General features: G+C 42.7%; 1 protein-coding gene across 1 annotated transcript in view; it reads left to right on the forward strand.

Moving 5' to 3' along the window:
• The window catches only part of BCL7A (BAF chromatin remodeling complex subunit BCL7A), a 33,307-nt gene extending 12,859 nt beyond the window's left edge, over positions 1 to 20,448 (forward strand). The window contains exons 2-6 of the mRNA XM_048514916.1: positions 5,353 to 5,434; positions 7,970 to 8,066; positions 12,263 to 12,430; positions 13,833 to 13,954; positions 19,355 to 20,448. Of these exons, the coding sequence (XP_048370873.1) occupies positions 5,353 to 5,434; positions 7,970 to 8,066; positions 12,263 to 12,430; positions 13,833 to 13,954; positions 19,355 to 19,429 (544 nt within the window). The 3' untranslated portion in view covers positions 19,430 to 20,448. The remainder of the gene's footprint in view (positions 1 to 5,352; positions 5,435 to 7,969; positions 8,067 to 12,262; positions 12,431 to 13,832; positions 13,955 to 19,354) is intronic.
• Positions 20,449 to 24,961: the final 4,513 nt, after the last annotated feature.

Raw genomic sequence — 24,961 nt, forward strand, 5'->3', positions numbered from 1 at the left:
TTCCCTTCCATCCAGCACTGTAAGGACATCAGAAGAGCCCTGCTGGATTAGAACAGTGGTACATGTAGTTCCAGCCTCTTGTCTCACACAAGTGGCTAACCAGTTCCTCTCAACAGGCTTCCCCTATGTTGCCTCCTGGCACTGGTGTTCAGAGGTTGACTGCCTCTGAATGTGCAGGTTCCCTTTAGTCAACCCGATCTTCTTACAGGCCGAAGCAGTTTCATTTCATGATATTCTTAAACCAAGATATTATTTACTTCCAAATTGTTGTGGGGTTTATGCTTCGTTGGGGTGTGTGGAAGTACTTTACCTCCATTTGCAGGATCCCCGCTCCTCCCCAAAGTCATGAACCAGAAGCCTTCTTTTTGGACCTTGTCACAATTCTTCATCTTGTTTTGTGAGGCATTTAAACTCAGCCTTGATTCCCAGTGTTTTCTTTCCCAGTGTGATGCTTCTCTTTGCAGGCATTGTGCCTTCTCGGCTAATTATTAGAGTGTTAGGCTGGTTTGGCTGCCTGGGGTTTTTCAGGGAATAGAGTGCTGGAGGGAGGCCAACGTGGTGTTCTGTAGTATTCTTGTGAATGAATGAATGAATGAATGAATGAATGAATGGATGATGATGATGATGATAAACAATAATAATCCCCAAAACACCAGGGCAGCGCTTGAAACATCTTCGAATTGACAAAATTAACATCTGTCAAATTCAGAAGGCAGCCCTGCTGGAATCCGCACGAATACTACGCCGATACATTACAACTTCCTAGGCTTCTGGGTGAGGCTCGAATTGTAATGAAGGCCAACAACCAGCTAAAGATCTGGCAGCTGTGAAATCTATAATAATAATAATAATAATAATAATAATAATAATAATAATAATAATCCCGAAAGGGCACTACCTTGGTGTGGTGGTGGGGCTTGTGTGCTCCAATGAGTCAGAGGGCTGTGCTGGAGGGCCACCCAAACCAGAGAGTCCTCTGATGAGAAGCCAGACTAAATGTGCCCAAAACCCAAAACCATGGTGAAGACATGGCGAAGCCCGGGTCAACAAGGACCGCATCTAGTGCTGGAGTACCTGGGCACTTGGTGGAAAATGGGCTACAGGACTCAGGATCTTCAGCTGAGCAACCAGGGCTGAAGACTGCAGGACTACTGGAAGTACCGAACAAACGTCGAAAATATTCGTGTGAAGAGAACAGAGAAATGATGGCTTGCTACTGCAAATCAAACCCATCAAAAAGAGGATACCTCAAGCGAATGTACCAAGTCTGGAAAGAACTTCACCCAGACACAGAAATTACTGAGCAAAGACTTGCTGATCAAAGAAGATATATTGAAAGGAACAAAGTTTTTAGTGCACTAGAGCTAGCAGAAATCCAGCAGAAAGCACAAGACAATGGTATTGAAAACATACCAAGGAACACTCAAAGAAATTCAACAAAATTGGCAACAATTCAAGGACTCAAGAGACAGAGGAGGAAGAGGAGGAAGAAACAACAATCATCACACCTCCAAAGGAGCCAACCCAAACAACCCAAAGTTCCCAATTGACAAAAAAGCAAGAAGAACTGATGCAGAAGATCCTAGAACACATGAGCAATACAAATGAACGTACAAGATTGCCACCATTGAAGATTGTTCCAAGGAAGGATCTGCTCAATTCACTGAAGGATGCAAACAAGGTCATTGCTGGAATCCAAACAATGTCACTGCATGAAACAAACCAGCTTATGTACAGCACTGCAGTAGTGATTACTAAAGAGCTAGGGGTAAAGATTCATCACCCAGAAAGAAGGCCGAAAATAGATACTCCAAAGTGGAAAATCAGACTGGGAAGAAAAATCAGCAAACTACGATCGGATGCCAGCAAACTGAAAAGCATGAAGGAGAAGAAGCTGAAAAATGACAAAATCAAAGCAGACCTAGTTAAGAGGTACCACCTGGACAAGAGGAAACTCAATGAGGCAATAGAGGTGGTCAAACAACAGATAGTGGCAGTTTCAAAGAAGATTGCAAGATTTGAAGCAAGGGTTGCTCAATTCAAGCAGAATCAACTTTTCTACTCCAACCAGAAACGATTCTACCAGAATGTAAGTGGAGATGTGAAACGAAACACAGGAGAGCCAGACAGAGAACAAACGATTGAGTTCTGGAGAAACATTTGGGACAGCCCAAAGAACTACAACCAAAATGCAAGTTGGGCCAAAGATGTGGAGGCTGAACTGAGCAGCAACAACATGGACAACCTGGTAATAACAACTAAAATGGTTGGAAAACGAGCAAAAAAGGTGAAGAACTGGACTGCCCCAGGCAGTGATGAACTACATGGATTCTGGCTGAAGAAACTGACCAACTTGCGTGAAAGAATTGCCCAACAGTTGAATCAGGTGCTGCAAACAGGCCAAATTGAAGAATGGATGACAACAGGGAAAACGTTTCTGATAATGAAAGACCAAGAAAAGGGAGCAATCCCTAGCAATTACAGGCCAATCACTTGCCTACCAACAACCTTTAAGCTTTTTTACTGGCATATTAGCTGATGCCATACAAGACCACCTGGAAGGAAAGAACTTGCTTCCCCAGAACAAAAAAAAAGGGAAACAAACGAAACAGTAGGGGAACAAAAGATCAACTGCTCATAGATAAAATGATCCTTGAGGAATTGCAAAAGAAGGAAAACCAACTTTGCATGTAGCTTGGATTGATTACAGGAAAGCATTCGATTCACTGCCACACAGTTGGATACTTCATTGCCTGGAGATAATTGGAGTCAGTGAAAACATCAAGAAATTGGTCAAGAATGCAATGCACACTTGGAAAACAGAATTAATAGTCAATGGAGCAGGAATAGGGGAAATCAACATCCGAAGGGGAATATTCCAAGGAGACTCCCTGTCCCCACTACTCTTCATCATTGCTATGATTCCGCTCTCTATAATTCTGAAGAAAACAGGTCAAGGATATGAGACAGCAAGAAACTCACCAAAAATTTCACACCTTCTATACATGGATGACCTAAAGCTCTATGGAAAATCAAAAGCAGAGATTGAGTCACTACTGAACACAGTGAGAGTCTTTAGCACTGACATTGCAATGGATTTTGGACTTGACAAGTGTGCAACTTTGGAACTCAATAAAGGTAAACTTGCAACATGCGAAGGTGTGAATATGCCAAATGACATAGAAATAAAGAGCTTACCAGTGAATGAAAGCTACAAATACTTGGGGATACTGCAAGCAGAGAACATCAAGCATGCAGAAGTCAAAGGCGCAATTAGGGAGGAATATCTTAGAAGGGTAAGAAAAATTTTGAAATCAAAGTTAAATGGAGGAAATACAATAAAGGCAATTAATACTTGGGTGCCTGTCATATCAGCTACACTGCTGGCATAATTAACTGGTCACAAGCCGAATTGGACATCCTGGACAGAAAAACAAGGAAAATTATGACCATCAATCGAAAGCACTGCATCCAAGAAGTGATGTAGAACCAGACTCTACCTAGCAAGGTCAGAAGGAGGGAAGAGGACTGCTCCACATCAAGCAATCAGTAGAGGAAAGAGAAAAGAGGCCTGAAAAGAATACATCCAAGAAAGTCAAGAGCCAGCATTGAAAGAAGTCCACAAGGCTGAGATGCTGGAAAGCCAAAGAATCAAAAGAGTATAGAGTCCAACAGTTTAAAAACATCGAAAGGAGCAGTGGCTAAACAAGCCACTCCATGGAGCAGTACTTTAAGAACATTGAAGGGAAGGTTGACAGCAAGAAAACATGGGAGTGGCTCAGAAGGGGAACTCTAAAGAAGGAAACTGAAGGCCTGATTTTTGCTGCCCATGGAGCAAGCATTACGGACAAATGCAATAAAGACACGAATCGAAAAGTCTTACAATGACCCAAAGTGCCGTCTCTGCAAAGAGGGTGATGAAACTGTGGAGCACATCATCTGCTGTTGTAAGAAAATAGCCCAAACTGACTATCTTGAAGCGTCACAATAGGCTAGCAGCAATGGTGCACTGGAACCTTTGCAAAAAGTACGGCCTGCCCTGTAGCAAGACCTGGTAATGCAGCACAAGCCAGAAGACCACAGAAAATGAAGAAGCAAAATACTCTGGGACTTTAGAATACAAACAGACAGACACCTGGCACACAACACCCCAGACATAACAGTGATAGAGAAAAAACATGTTTGGATCATAGATGTTGCTGTGCCAGTTGACAGCAGGGTAGAGGACAAAGAGCTGGAAAAGATCACAAAATACAAGGACCTACAAATTGAAGTTGAACGATTGTGGCAGAAAGAACAACAGTAATCCCACTAGTAGTCGGTGCTCTAGGAGGAATCCCAAGAAATCTTGAAAAACATCTGGAAAGCCTAAACTTGGACAGAACATCAGTCCACATGCTGCAGAAAGCAGCACTTCTAGGAACTGCACACATTCTACGCAAATACCTCTAATATCCTAGGTCCTTGGGAAGGACTCGATATTCAGAGATGAATTCCAGACACTTGTGCTGTGTTGTTATGTGTATTATAATAATAATAATAATAATAATAATAATAATAATAATAATAATAATAATAATAATAATAACGCGTGTCCGACGTGTGATGTAATACAAAATCCAGCATATTGATCTTGTTTGCTGTGTATAACTGTTTTGTATCAAAATAATAATAATAATAATAATAATAATAATAATAATAATAATAATAATAATAATAATAATAATAATAATAATAGTGCTGCCTTCTGAATTTGACAAATGTTAATTTTGTCAGCTTGAAACAACTTCGAATTGACAAAATTAACATCTGTCAAATTCAGGAGGCAGCCCTGCTGGGATCCGCACAAATACTATGCCGATACATTACAACTTCCTAGGCTTCTGGGTGAGGCTTGAATTGTAATGAAGGCCAACAACCAGCTAAAGATCTGGCAGCTGTGAAATCTACAACAACAACAACAATAATAATAGTACTCTGATCTCATGTGTTGAACGCAGATAGCTCTTTATTGTAAACCCTTTGCTAAGAGCCCCAAGCACAATTGTTAAGTGTCTTCGCCAAAAGAGAAATCATGTACTGTCAGGAGATTTTAAATATTAAACAAATACTTGTATTTGCTTGTGTGTAGAAAATAGAATTTTGTCCATCCAGGAACTGCGAAGATGCCTGCTGTTTAGTGAGATAATGCAGGATTATAATAAACACAGATCAGTATGTATGTCTCAGCATAGTTATAAGCTTGATCAAAATATCCTACCAGTTTAAATAGCTTGTTGAATTCCTTCTGTGACATACATTACGAGGTTATTTCACTTTTCAGTGTTTTGAGTGAACATTGCTATTTTACAGGGAGAAGAAATGGGTAACAGTTGGGGACACCTCCCTGAGGATTTACAAATGGGTACCAGTAACGGAGCCAAAAGGAGATGATGTAAGTATTTCCGAGTATTTCTTGAATATCTGGGGGAATTGCATGGCTGTCTTCAGAAAAAGTCAAGTTGTCTGGTGTGGTGGTTGTAGATGAAAGCTAGGAGAGGAGTCTGAGATAGAAGGAGTTCTGGTAGAACTCAAGTAGAACATACAGTCTTCAAAATCTCAAGTCCTTCTGTTGGGAAAAAACCACACAGGAAATTATTTAGCGTTGGCAGTTAGTTTGGATGCTTGGGATGAAAATGAGGCTCTGGTTATAACTTCCTTGTTAAAAAGTAGATAAGTCCTTTTCCAGAGCCAGCACTCAGTGCAGTCTGGCAATTAACAGCATGTTCGCTAAATGGAAAATTGATTTTTACGGTGGGGGAAGTCTTTCTGAAAGCTGCTGTTCCTTTTTCAGACAGAAGTGTTGGTGCTATTTTTGGTCCTTGCTGGAAGCAGCTGGAGATTATGACAATGAAGATTGCATCATATAGTCATCTTTATGGCCACCTGTCTTCATGGTTTATTCATTTATTTAAACATTTATATCCTGCCTTTCCGCTTGGTTCAAGGCAGCTTACCATCGTAGTTAAACACGCCCAGCTAAAACCGAAGATAAAATAACAAGCTCCAAACCCCCCCCCCCCCCCGCTTAAAAGATGCCTGCAATTCAAACACCTTTCAAAGCCCTGGAAAATAGGTAGGCCTCCCAGCACCTCCTGAAGCGGTGGGGGCCCTCGTGCCTCTATAGGAGCCTGTTCCCCAGAACCATGATGGGAGGGGCCTAGGCTCTGATCAGTGCCAGTTGGGAAGGTGCCGTTATTGTATGCCCTGTGTTTGCAGGGTTATAATGTTTTCTACCTGTTTTAATCGGCAGACAGATATGCTGTTGACCAAGAAAATCCCTGATACTTGTCACCGCCCTGCTTCCTGAGGCTGTCATGCAGCCATCTGCTCCTGATTTCTAAAGCGTCGCCTGACCCAAGTGCTCTAATTTCCAAGCCGGGTCCCCCCCCCCCCCCGCCGCCCCAAGCATCTGTTTCTTCATTCTCTCAGCAGGCTCTGGGTATGCCAAGAGTGGTGCAGCTGGCACTTTCTCCTTGGAGACAAATTACGTCGCCTTCTAATTGAAAACGCTGCATTTTTTTTCATGCATGGATCTTTGGGGCAGGAGATGCTCTCACCTTTTCCGTTGCTGGCTTGTCTTCTGTGAGGCTCGTAGCACTTTGCGGGAGTGGGCTGGCTGCTCCATGTGTCAATCAGCAAGTGTTGTGGCTCCCTGTTGGTCTGACGTACAAATACTTGGATGAGTGCCTCCCTTTGGGCTGACTGGGGGAATCAGGGTCCTGGTCCCTCTTGCTCGAAGTGGAGTCCAAGGAAGCCTCGTCGCTCCCGCTGCAGTGATTTCCAACTGTATACAAATGCAGGCACCAGCTTCCTCTCTGACTTCCTTGAGCTTCTTCCTTCTTATCGTGATTTGCTCCACCCCATCCCTGAACCTCCCCTGGCCATTCCTCCAACTAGTCCTTCTGCCGCCCTTAGACTTGGATATCCCTGTTATAAAATCCTGCTCAGCTGCTGAGTTTGTTGGGTCCCTTTGGTCCAACTACTGATTGTTCAGATTTATTTACATCATTGGGTTGTGAAGTTGCTAGTGGGGAGGGGGGCTGTGTATCCTGCCTTAAGCTCCTCAGAGGCAGAATGAGATACAAATGTAAATAGTAATATCCCCTCTGAGTATGTGAGCTCTGTAATTTGCTTAATTCCAGCTATGAATATCAGCCTGAACAACAGGGCAAGTGCTTGTTTACCTGTCAGCTCTCAGCTTCTATCCCATCTTGTGAGAAAACACTGCTCTGCTGAGTAGAACCAGGGAATTGGAAAGCGCCACACAGGCCATCTAGTCCAACACTCTGCTTAATGCAGGATCATTAAGCAGGGTCCCCACTGGGGAGAAAGGGGGGAGTATAAATGAATGAAATAATAGTGAAAATAGCATTCTAATGATTAGTTCAAGTACTTGAACATGCAATTCTGCAGTTTAGGGAGCATCTCAAGTGCAAATTCAAAGCTTAATTATGAGACCTCTCCCCAATCTTTGCTGGTGATCTTAAATCACAGTGTGAATTTCATTGACTTCAGAGTCTAGTTTTGTTTGTGTCAGTTAGAAATTGTATATCAAGCGTGGCAACAGCCAGATATAGAGAGGAATTCTTTTTCTGGTGTCTCTGCCTTCCTGACTCAAGGAATCTGTTTAGTTCAAAAACTTGGCTGCCCTGTTCAGTTGGCCTGATCAGTCACACTGATTTGGATCTGTTCTTCTTGGTATCATTCAAGTATTTTTGATGGTGCTGTTGTAGTCTTATTACAGGAGAGCTACTCAAGGTGATATAACAATATGAAGACGCCCTCTAATGATGTGACCACTAGAAAGTAAACCTTTTAAAAAGGTCTTCTGGGAATTGCGCTTCACTTGAAGGATGCACGCACCAGACCCTGACCATGAATCAAGTCAGTATGAGCTCATAATCTTAGATCTGTCTTCCTGTTCCAGAAATCCAAGAATAAGAAAAAGGGCAAAGATGAAAAGTGTGGGTCAGAGGTCACTACCCCAGAGAACAGCTCCTCTCCTGGAATGATGGACATGCACGGTGAGTGGGGCAAGAATTCTCTGCCACTGACAATGGCAGTGGGTGGGAGAGGATATGTGAATTTGGATTCTAAGTTGATTGATATGTGACCTGTACTCCTGGTTGGGGACTTCAGCTGTATAAAGTAAGAAACAAAAATTAGCATGGAGAAGAAGAAGAGGAGGAGGAGTTTGGATTTATACCCCACCTTTCTCTCCTGTAAGGAGAATCAAGGTGGCTTACAAGCTCCTCCCCACAGTAGACACCTTGTGAGTGAGGTAGGTAGGTGGGACTGAGAGAGTTCCGAAGAACTGTGACTAGCCCAAGGCCAACCAGCAGGAATGTAGGCGTGCAGAAACATATCTGGTTCACCAGAAAACCATGGCTTCCCAGCATCAGGCAATTCTGTCTCCCTTTCAGAAGAAGTCTTTGAGGTAAGGGCCACACCATAACCCCACAGACTTGCGGGAGGGGCTTTGGCTCAAGTGGGAGAGCATTTGCTGTGCATGCAGAGATTCCCATGTTTCATTCCTAACATCTCCAGTCAGAAGGGTCATGTAGCAAGTGTAGTGAAAGACCTTTCCCTGATGCTCTGGAAAGCAGCTGCCAATCAGAGCAGACAGCGCCAAGAGTGCTATAGCCACCCATTATCATTTTCACCTGTCCCCCAACAGTCTCATGGACCTGCCTTATACTGAATTTGACTGTTGAACAGCAACCTCATCTTTTTAAAGCAGAAGGCTTCAGTGAGACTATTTGAGGGAGAGCGCTCATTCGTGGGCTGCAGCTTTGTGCCGTCGGGGTAAGGGTGAAAATGATGACGGGTGAATATTGTTTCATGTAAAAAATGAGGGAGCTGTGTGGGGGTGGAGATTTTGTATGGTAAGAAAGCTAGAATGGCTGTACCCTGTTTCCCCTAATGTAAGACATCCCCCCAAATTAAGACATGGTAGAGGTTTTGCTGAAGTGTGAAATATAAGGCATCCCCCGAAAGTAAGACATAGCAAAGTTTTTGTTTGGAAGCATGCCCGACGAACAGAACACAGGAAAAATAAGACATCCCCTGAAAATAAGACATAGCACATCTTTGGGGGCAAAAATTAATATAAGACACTGTCTTATATTCGGGGAAACACAGTAGATCTTGGCATTATTACAAAAAATAGTATGGAACCTTAGATTGCATTCTGCAAAGCTTTTTAAAGTAAGAATTTTCGTCCAGCACCTGCATCCTGGGTTCATGTGCCCCTTGGGCAGCAGAATACCTGCACCTTAAAACCTCTCTGTAACAGAACTTGGCCAACTTAGCATTCAGAACCACCCAGGAAGGGGGGGTATACAGCTTCCCATGTCAACCTCTTCTGTTGCTAGACTGTAATTGTTGGGAGCCTTTTTTCTGGTGTTCCTTTTAAATCTGATTTGTTGTGTTTTTAAACGACTGGAACCTAAAATGCCAAAGAGCGCCCTGCGGTGATGCTGTAAGAAATGGAAGCCTCGGATATTTTCCGTTTCACCTTGCCTTGTGCTCTAGTTCACAGTGATTTCATTAACATATTGTTGATAATGCAGATTCTCCTTTGTTGTCAGGGTAAATTCCAGGATGTGAGGATTTCTCCCCTCCCCTGTTGCATATCTCTGTAAAGTCTCCTGCTTGCTGAAAGTGAACTGGGGAAATTAAGGTTTTCTCTCCAGAAGCATGTGCTTGACAGATTAACACTTGGAGTGAGTCATTAAATGCTACCATGGCTACCATCAGTGGAATCTGTAATTTTCCAATTCTGGATGTCTCGGTGAGAGGCAAAGTGGGTAAAATGATAGCTTTTATTAGCGAACATCTATAAGCAAGGGCTTGAAACTCCAGAAGTGCTTTTTGGCAGTGGGTCAAGGCCACTTTGTCAGGAAGGAGCTGCCTTTCTTCTGCTTGAATGAATTTCAGCCTTCTTACCAAAGTGTAAAGGTGTAAATGTCTGTGTTCAGATGAAGAGAAGGTGGTATGCTTTCTAGACTCTGAAGCAGAGCGCCTGTTTTTCATTTGTGAAAATCACACTCAGTCTCATTAATATGAAAACTTCCAGTACCTCCAGTTCTTACTTTGGGACCCCAGAGATCTGCTTCCAAAAATGGGTCAACCGGACCAGGGCAGAGTTAATAGCTGATCCTTCACAGCTGATCTAAACCAGTTCAGCCTTCTGGATTGGCTCTTAATCTGCTCCATGAGTTCTTGGTGCATTTGCTTAATGCCATCCCATGTCGTGCTCTGCCAGGCATTAATTCTGCCCCAGTGGTTGGTTAGCAAAGTGTTCTGCTTGAAATACTATTACTTGCTTTTGGTGTCTTCACTTGCTATAAGTTTAGCCGTGTTTGCTGTCACCTGTAATGTAGTTTGGAAGCAGAACTCAGACCCTATGTTCGTCCCATAGGACAAGTGAACAGATGACTTTAGCCACAGTCTTTATAGCTATGTCTAATGTGAATTCCAATCTTTGTGTTTACTGTTCTGCCAAGCATCATTACAGAGCTAAAATCAGAATGTAATTAGATCTGTAATGAACTACCAGCTAGATACGAGTCTCCACGACAAGGATACTACTGCTTCCTTTAATCAGTAGGTTAACTAATGCACAATAACATGCTGCAGTAGTTGACTTGGACTTGCCATTGAGATAAATTAGAAATCCTATTTCACCTTACAGTTTGCACTGAAATAGGGAGAAATCTTGTAGCGGAGAGAGCATGTGAACATGTGCGCAGCTAAGCCAAGAGGCCCAAGAACTTTCAGCCCAGATGGTTCCTTATACTTGAATGACCCCGGCTGTTACATAGCTGTATGTGTGCAAGTATATTTAACAGGGAGATTCTGCAAACATAAATCCAGGTTTTGGAATAAAGTCTGTGGGAATGTTAAATAGCCATCTAGGCAGCTCTGTTGTGTATATATCTGCTTCGGCTCATAACACCACTGGTGGCTGTTTGTCCTCAGCCCTCCATTCTCTGATCACATCCAAATGATTGTAATAGGGCTGCTTGTCAGAACTGTCCAGAAATTTCATTTGGTCTAGACCACAGGTGTCAAACTCGTGGCCCTCCAGATGTTATGGACTACAGTTCCCATCATCCTCTGCCAGCTTCATGCCGGCAGGGGATGATGGGATCTGTAGTCCATAACATCTGGAGGGCCAATGAAGTTTACACTCCATATTTAGGCCAGAGGGAGTGACCTTTGAGACTAGATGTTACAGGACTATACTATCACCCCTGCCAGCAAGGGCAATTGGCCTTGCTGGCAGGGGCTGATGGGAATTGTAGTCCTTAACATCTGGAGTGCCAAAGGTTCGCCACCACGGGTCTAGACTATGGCAGCCTGGTTGTTGCCAGGGGCCAAATATGGGTATCATATCTCCTCTGTGCTGAAAAATGTGCACTGGCTTCCTGTTTTAGTAGGAAGAGGAAAATGGTGCCTTTTCATACTGGAAAAGTACCCTGGTAACCCACCACCACGTCCTCTCAGGACCTCCTGAGACCCTCTAGATTGTCCCACTGATAAGGTCGTCTTCCTGCACAGTACTAAGACAATAACCACATAGGGTGCTGTGTGGTTTCCGGGCTGTATGGCCGTGTTCTAGCAGCATTCTCTCCTGACGTTTCGCCTGCATCTGTGGCTGGCATCTTCAGAGGATCTACCACATAATAACCACATAATTTATCACCACCCTGGTATTACCCATGTAGTCTAGCCCATTAGGAAGAGATTAAGAGAAACATCCCAGATAGTTGTACTAAGTAAGCAAAGCCAAAGAATTGTCCTAATAAAAAGGTTTATTGTAAAAAAGGAAAAGCTAAAGGGAAAAGGTGGTTGGATTTCAAAGAGGGTAGAAATTGGAAAACAAAATAGTGGGAAGACACACAGCAGCAGCAACAACAACACATATATATTCAAATGAAAAGCAATACAGTTCCACTAACAACTGAACTAAGCACGATACTTAGGCTGTAGTTGATTCCTCCCAACAAGAAAAAGAGCTGGGTATAAATGAAACAAATGAATAAGTAAATAAAACACTTCTGTGTAGATTTGGTCAGGCTCATATCTCCAGCACAGAGAAGTTTGAACATGCTATCGGTGCAAGATCATTTTAAATGTGATACCCACAGTCCTTTCCCAAAAACGTTTTGGAATGTTCAGATTTTTTTTCACCAAGCCACCCTTTTGTTCATAGACGATAACAGCAACCAGAGTTCAATAGCTGATGCTTCTCCGATAAAACAAGAGAACAGCAGCAATTCGAGCCCCACGCCAGAGCAAAACTCAACAGGACAAGCCGACGGTCCTGACTCAAAGTCTGACGATACTCAGACAGATGCAAAAGAGGAGCCCGGTTCAGAAGGTAACTTGATAGATTACTACCTTTCTTTGTCTTCTCAGGGCTAGCAGAAGGTTGGCATTCTGTTTCTTTCACATGAAGAAAATCGAAAAGAACACCCCTCCTTGGAGCAGACAAACCCATTTTTAAAGACCAGTTGCTCTTTCTTCTGCTTTGGATGCCAAACGTCCAGTTTCCCTTTGTGAATAGTTTTGCCAAAGGTGAATCACAGTACAAAGCACAGTTCCTTGGCCTGGGAAGTGTGCAGGCCTTTCCCACTTCTCAGTCTTGAGTGGCTGAGATCTAAGGTGCTGGATTTGAGCTCCTCTGGAGCTCAGTTAGCTTCTTTGTAATCAAGCAAAGCAACAGATAGAAATAGTTTGCTATCTGAAAGCTGCTTCAGCGGCTCCTTGCTTTAAGGTTAGATGGAATTTTAATCTAATTCAGTGCAGCTCTGAAGCACTTTTGGATGTTGCTCGTAGACACATTCATTTTTAGGATGTATTTTGAAATATATTCTGAAGGAATGCAAGATCTAATTCTTTAGCTTTCTTGATTTTGCACTCGTGAGTGAAAGAAAATGTATGAGGAATTCAGACCTTCTGGTCAGAGAAAGGCCCTAACCTCCCTTTTCTCAGTTCAGAAAACCTTATAAAGCCCTCTTAACTTCTGTCTAGCCACTTCCCGGATTCTGTCATGTCTTTACTGCGATTTAAACTTTCGACGTAGAGTCCTATATTTGGAATTAAGCAACTATAAACTGAGATTGGGTTTTTGAATGGATCCACTTAATGAGAATGTATTTGGTGAAGTTGTATGAATGACACTTATGAAGGTCTGTCCTGTGTGAGACACCATTTTCATTGTTCCGGAAATCCTTTTATAGATACTAGAACAAACTGGCTTTTTGTGTGAATTCAAGGTCATGTGTTGCAGCTCTGTAATTAATCGGGTGGGGAGGCCATTGCTCTCCTACTTTGCTTCTCCCCCCTTAGCTGTCTGCAGGCTTCCCACTCTGCATGCACAATACCCAAATACTTGAAGGGTTATTTTTTTGCTGCACATCCGTGTTGTCGTGCCGCCCTCTAGTGGCTGCCACAACAGGCTGTCCAGCTTCCAGCCCAGGGGTCTGCAACCTGCGGCTCTCCAGATGTTCATGGACTACAAATCCCATCAGCCTCTGCCAGCATGGCCAATTGGCCATGATCGCAGGGGCTGATGGGAATTGTAGTCCATGAACATCTGGAGAGCCGCAGGTTGCAGACACCTGTTAGCCTGTATCTAACTTACAGAGTTCCCAGGGCCAGATATCCTCGCTTGCTGACTGTTTCAGGGTCTCTTCTAGCTCAGATCCTTGCACAATTATTGTTTGATAAAAAGCATTGCGTGTATATACACTGCAGTTTGCCTTTACGCTTTTTTTCAGATGCATCCGATGAACAGAATTCACAGTCTTCATTGGATAATTCCATGAATAGTTCAGAAAAAGTGGAAACTCAGCCGCTGGCAGAAAACGACGCTGCCACAGAGACATCTAAAAACTCTCAGGTAATTTGGAAGGGTAGTTATGCAGACCTCTTAAAAAACAGGCGGTAACTTCAAACAAAAATGGGGAAGGGGCATTGTCAGCAATCAGAGTCACAGCTTGCCAACTTCCAGCCAAGCCCTTGATGTTAAATTTTCTCACCTTGTCTGTTTGTGTTAATGCTTGACAGTTCTGTCTTGGCATCGACAGTCAGCCACTGAACTTTCTGACTTGTCTGCACCGCAGTCCTTTGTTCATACATGGAAACTTCTATGTCAACTGGCTTGTCTTGTGAAAGCCTAGATGTCCCTTTAATTTATGATTGGACTGAAGAAGAAGAAGAAGAAGAGTTTGGATTTATACCCCACCTTTCTCTCCTGTAAAGAGACTCAAGATGATTTATGAGCTCCTTTCCCTTCCTCTCCCCAAACAGACACTTTGTGAGGTAGGTGGGGCTGAGAGAGTTCAGAGAGAACTGTGACTAGCCCCAGGTCACCCAGCAGGAGTGCGGAAACACATCTGGTTCACCAGATAAGCCTCTGCCACTCAGGTGGAGGAGTGGGGAATCAAACCCGGTTCTCCAGATTAGAAGCCACCTACTCTTAACCACTACACCACGCTGGCTCTCAACACAAGATGTGTGCATATGTTAACAAGCCAGTAACTGGTAGAACCCGCTGTGTGGCTTGAGGTAGGGCAGGGGTCTGCAACTTGCGGCTCTCCAGATGTTCATGGACTACCCATCAGCCAATTGGCCATGCTGTCAGGGGCTGATGGGAATTGTAGTCCATGAACATCTGGAGAGCCGCAGGTTGCAGACCCCTGCGGTAGGGGTTGTGCATTCTTTCCATTTAAAATGCTGGTCACAAGATAGAAAGGCGGTCAATCTCCTGGTTCTTTTCTAGATAAAGGATGGTCATGGGAGCTGTTCCACGTCTCTTGCCTGTTGCTTCAAAGATATTGCTGCTGTTTTTAGTGGAAACCATGTTTCTTCCTCGCATTGTGTATACTCGTGTATAAGTAGAGTTTTCCAGCCCTTTTTCTAGGCTGAAAAATGCCCTGTCGACTTATACGTGAGTGAGGGAGAAAGAGTAGGAGAGCGGCGGCAGCAGTGGCCTGTCCACCCCTTCCAACACAAGCGGCAGGAGGGCGGCAGTGGCGACCCGGCCCACCCCAACACAAGCAGCAGGAGAGCAGCGGTGGCAGCAACTCGGCCCACCCCAACACAAGCGTCAGGAGAGAGGCAGCGGCAGCGACCTGGCCCACCCCAACACACACATCAGGAGAGCAGCGGCGACCCGGCTCACCCTAACACAAGCGGCAGGAGAGCGGTGGCAGCGACCCTGCCAACCCCAACACACACGGCAGGAGAGCGGCGGCAACCCGGCTCACCCCAACACAAGTGGCAGGAGGGCAGCGGCGGTGACCTGGCCCACCCCTTCTCCACCTCGATCAGCCCTTCCGCTTTTCCCACCCCGCTCACCTTTGACCTTCCCACCACGCTCACCTTCGCGTGTGCAGGAGTTAACCTCCCAGGAATCGCCAGGCATCGCAGGAGGCCTTCCTCGAGCCGGAGTGCGGCTGACCGAGAGGGGCAAGTCGGCCTCCTGGAAGGCCGGGTCCTCCCCGGTGCTGTTGCCGCTGTCCCCCTTGTCGCCAGGCATCGCTCCTACCGCCCGAAAAGAGCAGCTTCTGCCGGATGGTGGCTCGCCGTGCTGAGAGCCGCTGCGCGCCTGCTGCCAACCACGCCAACCAATCACACACGCCCCCTCCGTTTGAAAACACTGGGGACAGGAGGCGGGGTCATCCGCCCTGACGTCAGGTGCCTCTTTGGCGTGAATTCGGGGCTAAAAAGGCTACATTGTCGAGCTGCAGTGGGTTTCCGTGCAGGGTGAATGTCCTGCGAGGGGTTTACCTCGGCTTTGCATCACAAATGGATTTTTCTGTTAAAAATCACTCAGTGAACACAAGGCTGGTCTTAATTTTCCTAGCTAATCACTGACAATTTTTTGCTTAGAACCTGGACATTATTGGAATCAGACCAAAGGTGAGAACAAACTCATACCGGTAATTCTTAGTTTTCAGATCCCAAGGGAGGCTGTCTATTTCAACAATAGACACATGTGATTTTTTTTCCCTGGATAGCTGTGGCAGTGAAAAAGCGGTTGACTTTGAGTCCCTTTCAACATGCCTGGGGGCATTACTAGACATTTCTAACCATAGAGAGAAGCTGATATGGAAGAAAACTTTTTTTGAAAAAAATTACCTTCCAATCTCTCTGTAACATGTAAGTTAGAATAGACTCATTCAGAAAATGTAATCCAAGAATAGCTGCTACACAATCATGGTTGCCAATATCTTATTATTACACACACACCCAACTAAGGTCTATCCTCTTATTAGACCGCCTTTTATACTAACTTTTTAACTTTATTATTGTAGCAGGTACCTTCAGATGTGCATCCCCTCAAAAGTGGTAGTGGTGGGAAGGGAGCATTTCACAAGCATTCTAAAGCACAAAGTGACATATTCTCCATGACAGTATTGGGGGTGGAGCGAAAGAGAAGAGGAAGAAGATGGTGCCCAATCTGAATTCCATTCAGCAAGATTAGCTCAAGAAAAATGCTTAGTGCAACCTGGCCCACTGAACACGTTCAAAGTATTTTTGCACTGAGAGGCCTAAATTAGAGGCCTAAAAATTAAGCTGTAATTAATTAACCTGAAACTGAGTCATACTGTGTTTTTTTCAGTACGATCTACCACATCATATAACAAGAACATCACCCATTGTCCTTTTAGACAGAATGCATGAACCTTGACATAGGCTGCCCCAAGCCTAATAACAGTCAGGAAAGGGCAGAAAATAAATTTAATAAAATAAATACAATAGAAATAATAAACATGGGGAAAACGCTGCTGGGTTTATAATCACCCTGCTGGGTTTATAATCACAATTATAATTACAAGGTCTTAATCTTGAGTTGTGTCCTTTTACAGCAGATTGGGGAACCAAAATTTATGAATTTATTCAACCTGGAAATCATCTTTAGACTGGCAGATGAAAAATATTTCCCTCTCACTTCAAAGTGTTGGGTTTGTTTGATAGCCAAGCTTTTACAAAGAGTGGAGTTGGATCTAGATTAAAATTACAATTTCTACTGATTCCCTTTTCCTGCTGCAGACCCTCCTCATGATAAGAACATAAGAATGTTGAACTTTATGGCGGTTACCAGTAGTTTAGAGTAGGTTGTGTTTGGCTTAGCCTTAGAATTAGGTTTGTTGTATGTTGTTAGTGGCTATTACATCTTATTAATGGCATTCTTTTTCAAAGTCTTTTTTTTTATCCTGTTAGAAAATGGAACCCAGTACTTCTATTGCTGGACCAAGACAAAAACGCAGGTCATACGAAGCTGGTTTCAAACTTGAGGTTGTGTCAAGAGCAGAGGAAAGCAATAACAGAATTGCAAGTAGGGAATTTTGTGTTGATGAAAAACTAGTGAGGGACTGGCGGAAAATGAAAGCTGACTTGGAAAATATTCCAAAGGCAAAAAAAGCTCAACGTGGTTCAACGACTTCATATGGGGCTCTAGAGACTGAATTGCATGAATGGGTTACGGAGTGTTGTCAAAATGGTTACCGCGTAACGCGCATGGGAATTTGCTTATGTGCCCTTCAACTGGCTAAAGATGACAAATTAAAAGCACCAGGCATTGAATTTTTTGTTGCGTCAGCAGGATGGTGTACCCGCTTTATGAATAGGTTTGGCTTATGTTTGCAGCAAAGAACCAGGATTTCACAGAAGTTGCCAAAAGACTTTGATGATAAAGTGATGTCATTCCATTCATTCATCATAAAACAAAGAAGGATCCATAACTATGAACTGGGAGATATTGGGAATATGGATGAAACCCCTATGACCTTTGATCTTCCAAGCAGCAGAACTGTGGCAAGTTTGGGAGACAAAACTGTTTTTCTCAGAACCACAGGAAATGAGAAAAACCACTTCACAGTCGTTCTGTCATGTTTGGCTAATGGAACTAAGCTGCAGCCTGTCATTATTTTTAAAAGAAAGACCTTGCCAAAAAAGGTCAAATTGCCACCACGAATCACAGTGCGTGCATATGTTGAAGGCTGGATGGATGAAGGCAGAACAAAAAAATGGCTGCAAGAAATTTGGAACGGACGACCAGGAGCAGCCTTAAAGAAAAAACCATCATTGCTAGTTTGGGATATGTTCAGAGTCCACACATCTGATGACATTAAAACATTGGCAAAGTCTTCTCAAGTTACTTTGGCCGTTATTCCAGGTGGGCATACATCTGTATTGCAGCCCCTAGATGTATGCTTAAATAAACCTTTCAAAGACCGTGTGCAAAAGATGTGGCATGAATGGATGTCATCTGGTCAAGCCCGACTGACAAAAGTTGGAAATCTGATGAAGCCCGACATAGAATTGATAGCAAAGTGGGTTCGTGATGCATGGGAAGAGATTCCAGAGGACATGGCGCAACACGCCTTCAAGAAATGTGGCATTAGTGATGCAATGGACGGCAGTGAAGACAGCGCTTCGTATGAGAACGACAGCAGGGATGGTGATGATGACAATGTCTATGCTGAGAACCTTACACCAGCTACAGCTGAAGCTCTGTTTGGACAGACAGATGAGGAGGAGGAATCCAGTTTTGAAGGATTTTAACTGTTGTGTTTTAGCTTGGTTGCTGATTTTTGCACTTTTAAAGTTATTGTTGATACCATATTGTTCTTGTAGTTTACTGTTTTTCTTTGAAATAAATATTCAAAAACATTTAACCTTCTGATGCCTCAATTAATGTAATTTTATTGGTATCTATTTTTATTTTTGAAATTTTCCAGTAGCTGCTGCATTTCCCACCCTCGACTTATACACCAGTCAATAAGTTTTCCCAGTTTTTTTGTGGTAGAATTAGGAGCCTTGGTTTATACTCGGGTCGACATACACGAGTATATAGGTACTTCCTGACAAGCATCCTTTGGCAGCAAAGTGTCAGCAAATTGCATAAAGTCTGCACTAGTCTAGTCTACAAGATTCAAAAGATGTCTTCCAGGCACTTTCTGACACCTGTCTTAATGTGTGTTGGGGGGTTGGGGGGGAAGGTGCCTTGGCTTATCTTTGGCATATGTAATTTTTGTAGAGGCATGTGATTCATGCAGCTTTTACTTTGAAAGGCAGTATTTTTTTTTTATCTAGAAACACCTTTCTCCTTGTGCGAATGGGGGAACCTACGAAGGGAAATAAATTATTAAAAAGTGGCTCCAGGGAAAATAGCAGATTGGCTGTAACATTTGCCATCTGGGGATATTTTGTGCCTCTGTACGAATAAGACTTTCTTGTTGCTTTTATTCAGTGTTGATGCTAATTCTCCTCTTTTGTTTCTCCTATTAAGGACTCTGAAGGAGCGCCACCTTCTAAAAAGATGAAAGTAGAGGCTCCCTCTCAACAAAACGTCGATGAAATATAGACTCTAGATCCCCCCCCCCCCCCGGCCAGTTTTTACGTAAGGTACATCAGTGGGCTAAATTATAGAACAACCATACTTAAGTATCTTGTCTCGGAGGAAGAGAACTCCTATAAACTTTTCAAGTTACCAAGCAAAAATCCAAGAAACCCAAGCAATGGCTTCAGACACTGAACTTTCTTTCCTGTGAAACGAAATGTTGAGAATTTTAAGTTACTGTCTCTGAAATGGTTGGAGTGAACAACTCAGGAGGGGTCTACGCACTGTTTCTAACGTCAGAATTACAATTACGTTGCTGCTGTATTTTTTTTTCCATTTTTCTATTTAACATTATAAGATATATTTAAGGATGGTACAGGTCAGGTATTATCTGTTCATGTGAAATTCACGGTTCTGATTTGATGTCTGCTCTTTTCTTTTTTGTGTGTGTGCCTTGTGTTCCAAAACAAGCCAGTGCTAATTTTTTAAATGTGGGTTTTCTCCCCTCCCCTCCTCCCCATCTCTTGCAAAGTGGCCTATGTTTCTACAATGCCATATAGGAAGCTTTAGGTGTGGTTTTTTCCCCCTTCAGTTTTATACCCTGGTGCTTACTGTTCTAACATGGAGATATTGTGAAAGAAATCAGGAAGCTGTTTCCACTGTTGAAATCTAGAGACAAACCATGGGGTTAACACAACGAAAGTTTTTTTAAGCACAGCATTTGAGCCGCTGTAAAACTTCTTCTGCACAGTCCCTGTGGACATGTGTGGGAGTGGAGCATCAATACAGCTTGTGTAGAGACGTTCCTGGCGTTTCCATCCTCTAGCTGCATAATAGTCTCTAGAAACAAACCGGCTTATTCAAATGAATGTGTTTTGCTATTTCCTTAAATTAGCACTGATTTGGGTAAGTATGGAAGCAAATTATGAATATTAAGAGATATCTCTAAATAGCAGTTTCTGAACTTCATAAAGATTCCTCTATAAATACAGTTTTGCACAATATACATAATCTGAAAACTGGGTTTTTTTCCTCTTGAATTGTGTATCTGCTTGAAAAATGTGGGTGACAACTGATTAAATGGCAGTCAGCGTGGACACTTAACACCCATGTTTAATTAGATTTTTTAACAAAAATGTGTTGGCTGATCTATGAAATAGACAAATATATTTTTGAAATTAAAAAAAATTATTGTAATTATGTAGTTTTAATTGATCAGCGTAGTCCAGTGGTGGCGAACCTTTGGCACTCCAGATGTTATGGACTACAATTCCCATCAGCCCCTGCCAGCATGGCCAATTGGCCATGCTGGCAGAGCTGAAATGGGAATCTGTAGTCCACCATCTGGCAGATACTAATCGGCACTCCTCCCTAACCACTGGTCAGAAGTCCATCACTTGGAAGCCACCGTTGGTAAGTCGTCGTGCCCTGGTAGTTCCTGTCTGTAGATGCAGCTTTGTGGTTCTGTTTTGTGTTTTTTACAAATTTCCAAGGAAGTAGACAAGTGTTTTGATTTTAAAGCTGAATCCTGTACTTAATAAATAAAAAAATATAACTAGCACTAAAATACCTCAAATTTTTCATTAGGTAGAAACATGTATTGGCATTTACTGACACGCGTAGTGAGACTGGCTTCGTTCCTCTGCGACTTTTCCTCAGAAATACGGTGCCGTTTACAAAGACTTGCTGCTGCTGAATCAACACTCTTTTTTTCAGGAGGGCTTCCTTTTTGATGTGGGGACTGAGCCCTACAATTAAACTCCTAACATAAAAGTTGCAGAGCAGTGGGTTTTAATGGAGGGTGCCATCTTCTTGCTTCTGACGCTCAGTTTTTTTTTAAACCACCCTAGCAGAATCACAGCATTTAGTGGCTTCACTTTGTCAGTAGCAACACTTAATTTGCTGCCCATCCAGAGTTCTAGATATTGAGATCATCTCTCTCTACAACAGGCAGTTGAGAAAAAGCAGACAATTAGATTCCTTCACGCCTCTTCGTGTCAGCCTGTACCCTTTTGACCCAAGGGGGGAGAATCTTAACGTTACCTAGTATGCAGAAATTCAAAATTGCGTACAAGACTGTTACTAGTCTTTCTTTGAAGTGCCTGACAACACTGATAGGCCATTTGGATGTGCAGTTCGATAATGTTTTTCAAAGCTTGGAAGTTATCATAGGTGGGATCCAGCCAGCGAAGAAAGGATCCGCAATACTTGAGGCTTGGTACTGGGTCCAGCTTCTTGGTATGGAGTCATCTTTACTTAGAATAATTGATTTTATGAACTTTTTGTCGGGGCAGGGGGGTTATAGAGAGCATTGAAGTGTGGAGGGGAGGGGTTGCTGAAATCTTGTGTCCAGGTGACTGTAATCTGTCATGCTGACAATGGATGCAGGGCACTAAACACGACTGCTCGTGTCACACGAGGTGATGGAGCAGGTGTACTTGGTGCATTGCACCTGTTTTTAGAAATAGTGCAAATGTCAAGAAGTGCTTCCTTATCTACAAGCTGAGCATTTGGACCTCTCAAAAACTAAAACCTAGACATAAGCTAGTAAGGTAACAAGACCTTTGTGGGGTGCGGGTAAGGGAGGAGGCCTTCCAAATGAGCTATTTACTCAGCCAAACACTTAAAAGTAGAACCGTTAATCGAAGGTGTTTTTTCTTTTTTGCTTGGGGAAAGTAGTTATTAAACATTCCAAAAAAAGTGCTGGCACTTAACAAAATAGCATCCACCAGTCAGTGAGGCAGCATAAAATTATTGGCTTTGAGTAACTTCATGCAGAAAAGTCGCCGTGTTTTGGAATGTTCTTTCTAATCTAAAGGCCTGCTAGAAGGTGTAAAGAGTTTTGTGGGTTTTTTTTTTAAAAAAAATACCTACTCGTTTTCCATCTTAATGATTTTGTGTGTGTTGTACAGCAGTATAATTTTTTTTTCATTTATTTATTCCATCAGTAGCTATGGTTTGTACAATGTACAATGGTTTCATTTTAAAAAAAAATAAAAATCGCAACACAAATACCGCGTGAATAATCTTTTTTGATTTTGTTAATGAGAGTGCGTGTGAATATTAAACTTGTGGAAATGAAAGAATTTTCAGGACGTCTAGTTGAACGTGCTGAATCAGGCCAGTAGTTTGCCTTAAAGAGTAAACATTTATTCCAGTATGAATGTCCAATCTCGGCTATTGTTTAACTGCATTAGCTCAAAGCCATAGCCGAAACAAAGCAAGGCAATCACAACATCATGTAAAATTCATACAATATCCATTAGATTAAAATACTTGGTAAGCGTTTAAAGCATAAGCCTTAGCTAAAAGAAACAGAATTTACAATAACTTACCATTCCCATAGTAATCAGGAATGATCCAGCATAAAGCTGGTGAACTGTTCACTAAGGCCCCTTCCGCACACGCAAAATAATGTGTTTTCAAACCACTTTCACAACGGTTTGCCAGTGGATTTTGCCATTCCGCACAGCTTCAAAGAGCACTGAAAGCAGTTTGAAAGTGCATTATTCTGCATGTGCGGAATGAGCCATACCAAAGAGAATTTTGACTGTATCTTTATAACAAGGGCTACAAACTTCACAAATTAAAGTGTTAGCAGTTTATCACCATCGGCAAGTGTCTTCAGTTTACTCTAGTCCAGCCGCCCTAAGCATCAGGATAAAATATTTCCGAGGTATCTTCCACAGTCTACTGCAAATCTTGGGCTCCAAAGAATTGCATTAGCCAAGTCTTTGATGGACCTATGGTTCATTATATGAGGTGTCATAATAATGTGTTAACATTGCCAATTGTAAATTATCCAGACATGCCTTTCTGTGCTCGTTTGATAAATCAGTAAAATTGGCCAGGAGGGTTAAGGGTGAGGGACTGCTTATATAGAGGCAGTTCTCAGAGTACCTAGTAATCTAGTATCCACTTGGACACATATGAACAATAGTTTTTAGTTAAATTTTAGCTGCAGAGATTACTTCACCATGAATTAGCTTTCAGCTCATCACAAGCCAAGGTAAAGGAACCTGGAGGCAGGCAAAAGAGGATTTTCAATCAAAAATTAAAAGTAACTGTGGACTAGAATTGATAGCAAAGGCAACTTGGATATAACTGAAACTGATGTTGTTGAATTAGGAAGCGCTAATAATATGTGAGCAAGTGTATTCTGAATCACTTCTAGAAGTGGTACATTTCCAAACCATCAAATTGGAGCTCCTTAGGGAGTACCTTCATGCTATAAATCTTCAGTACTGGAGGATACCAAACCCATCCTCTTGTTCTATAGAATGTAAGGATGCCGAACATGGCCTTTTCAAGGTCCTCCTTGGCATACTCTTGTTTGTGCTGGCCAAGAGACGGAATTGTGAAACATTATCCCCAGATAGGTTGAAGTCACCTGCACCAGTGGATTCCCCTCCATTATCCACTTATGGAAATGGATCCTTCTACTGAAAACCATGATCTTTGTTTCATCGTAGCTTACATTTACTATATTCTATGGGGTTTTTTTTAAGTGGTTTAGCAGCCTTCTGAGGCCAAGTTGTGCATGGGAGTGCAAGCAGGGTATTGTCAGCATATTTTGAAATGGCCTTCCCACCCAGCCTGACTGGGAAAAACTGTGACCCTAACAGCTGTTTAACAGTATTGTTTATATGTAGATTGAAAAGGGTCAAGATATAACCTGGCATGTTCCTTTTGAAGTTACAACTGAGCTGGACAAACTGGCCATGAATATCATCTGACCATTAGAGTGGTATTAGTATGGAAGCCTTTAATACATTCCAGAACCTAGTGTCAACATTCAGATTGCTTAATTTACCCCAGAGGTGAGTCTTGAGATAGAAACAAAAGCAGCTTTAAGATCAACACAGCATATCCGAACACAATATATCATTGTCTAGATCATAGGTGTCAAACTTGTGGCCCTCCAGACGTTATGGACTACAGTTCCCATCATCCCCTGCCAGCATGATGTCCTGGGGGAATGCGAATTGTAGTCGATAACATCTGGAGGGCCACAAATTTGACACCTGTGGTCTAGATAGTCCATCCACATATTTATTGATAAAATATTGTTGTTAAAAAATCCAAATGCTCTGAAGGTGAGTGTCCTGACCCAATTTATTCTGGAACCAGCAAATTGTTTTCAGACACCCACTCCTCTAGTTCTGATAGGATGTCTATTGCATAGAGCTTGCCTAAATCATCAAGTAAACTTATTAGCCTGTAGTTAAACAGGAACCCTATGAAATGAATTTTCTTGACCTTGGCCACTTGTAACACATCCTTACACGTAATAACCTTTATTCCTTCAAGCCCTTCCTAATTTCAGTCTCCCTTTTAAAGCCCAAAATGTATTTAATATCTTACATGCACGCAGAACTACTTTGTAACTATTGTCTGCTCTGACTGGCAGTAGCTCTCCGGGGTCTCCGACTGAGGTCTTTTCTCACCTAACCCCTGATCTTTTTAACAAGAGGCCACAAGATGTCGCATTCCCCCAGCACAATTTCAGGGTGCTTTACAAGTTATACTGAATAAAACCAAGAATCACCAACAGCT

Source organism: Sphaerodactylus townsendi, linkage group LG13 (genome assembly GCF_021028975.2).
Source record: "Sphaerodactylus townsendi isolate TG3544 linkage group LG13, MPM_Stown_v2.3, whole genome shotgun sequence".
NCBI classification, from domain to species: Eukaryota; Metazoa; Chordata; class Lepidosauria; order Squamata; family Sphaerodactylidae; genus Sphaerodactylus; species Sphaerodactylus townsendi.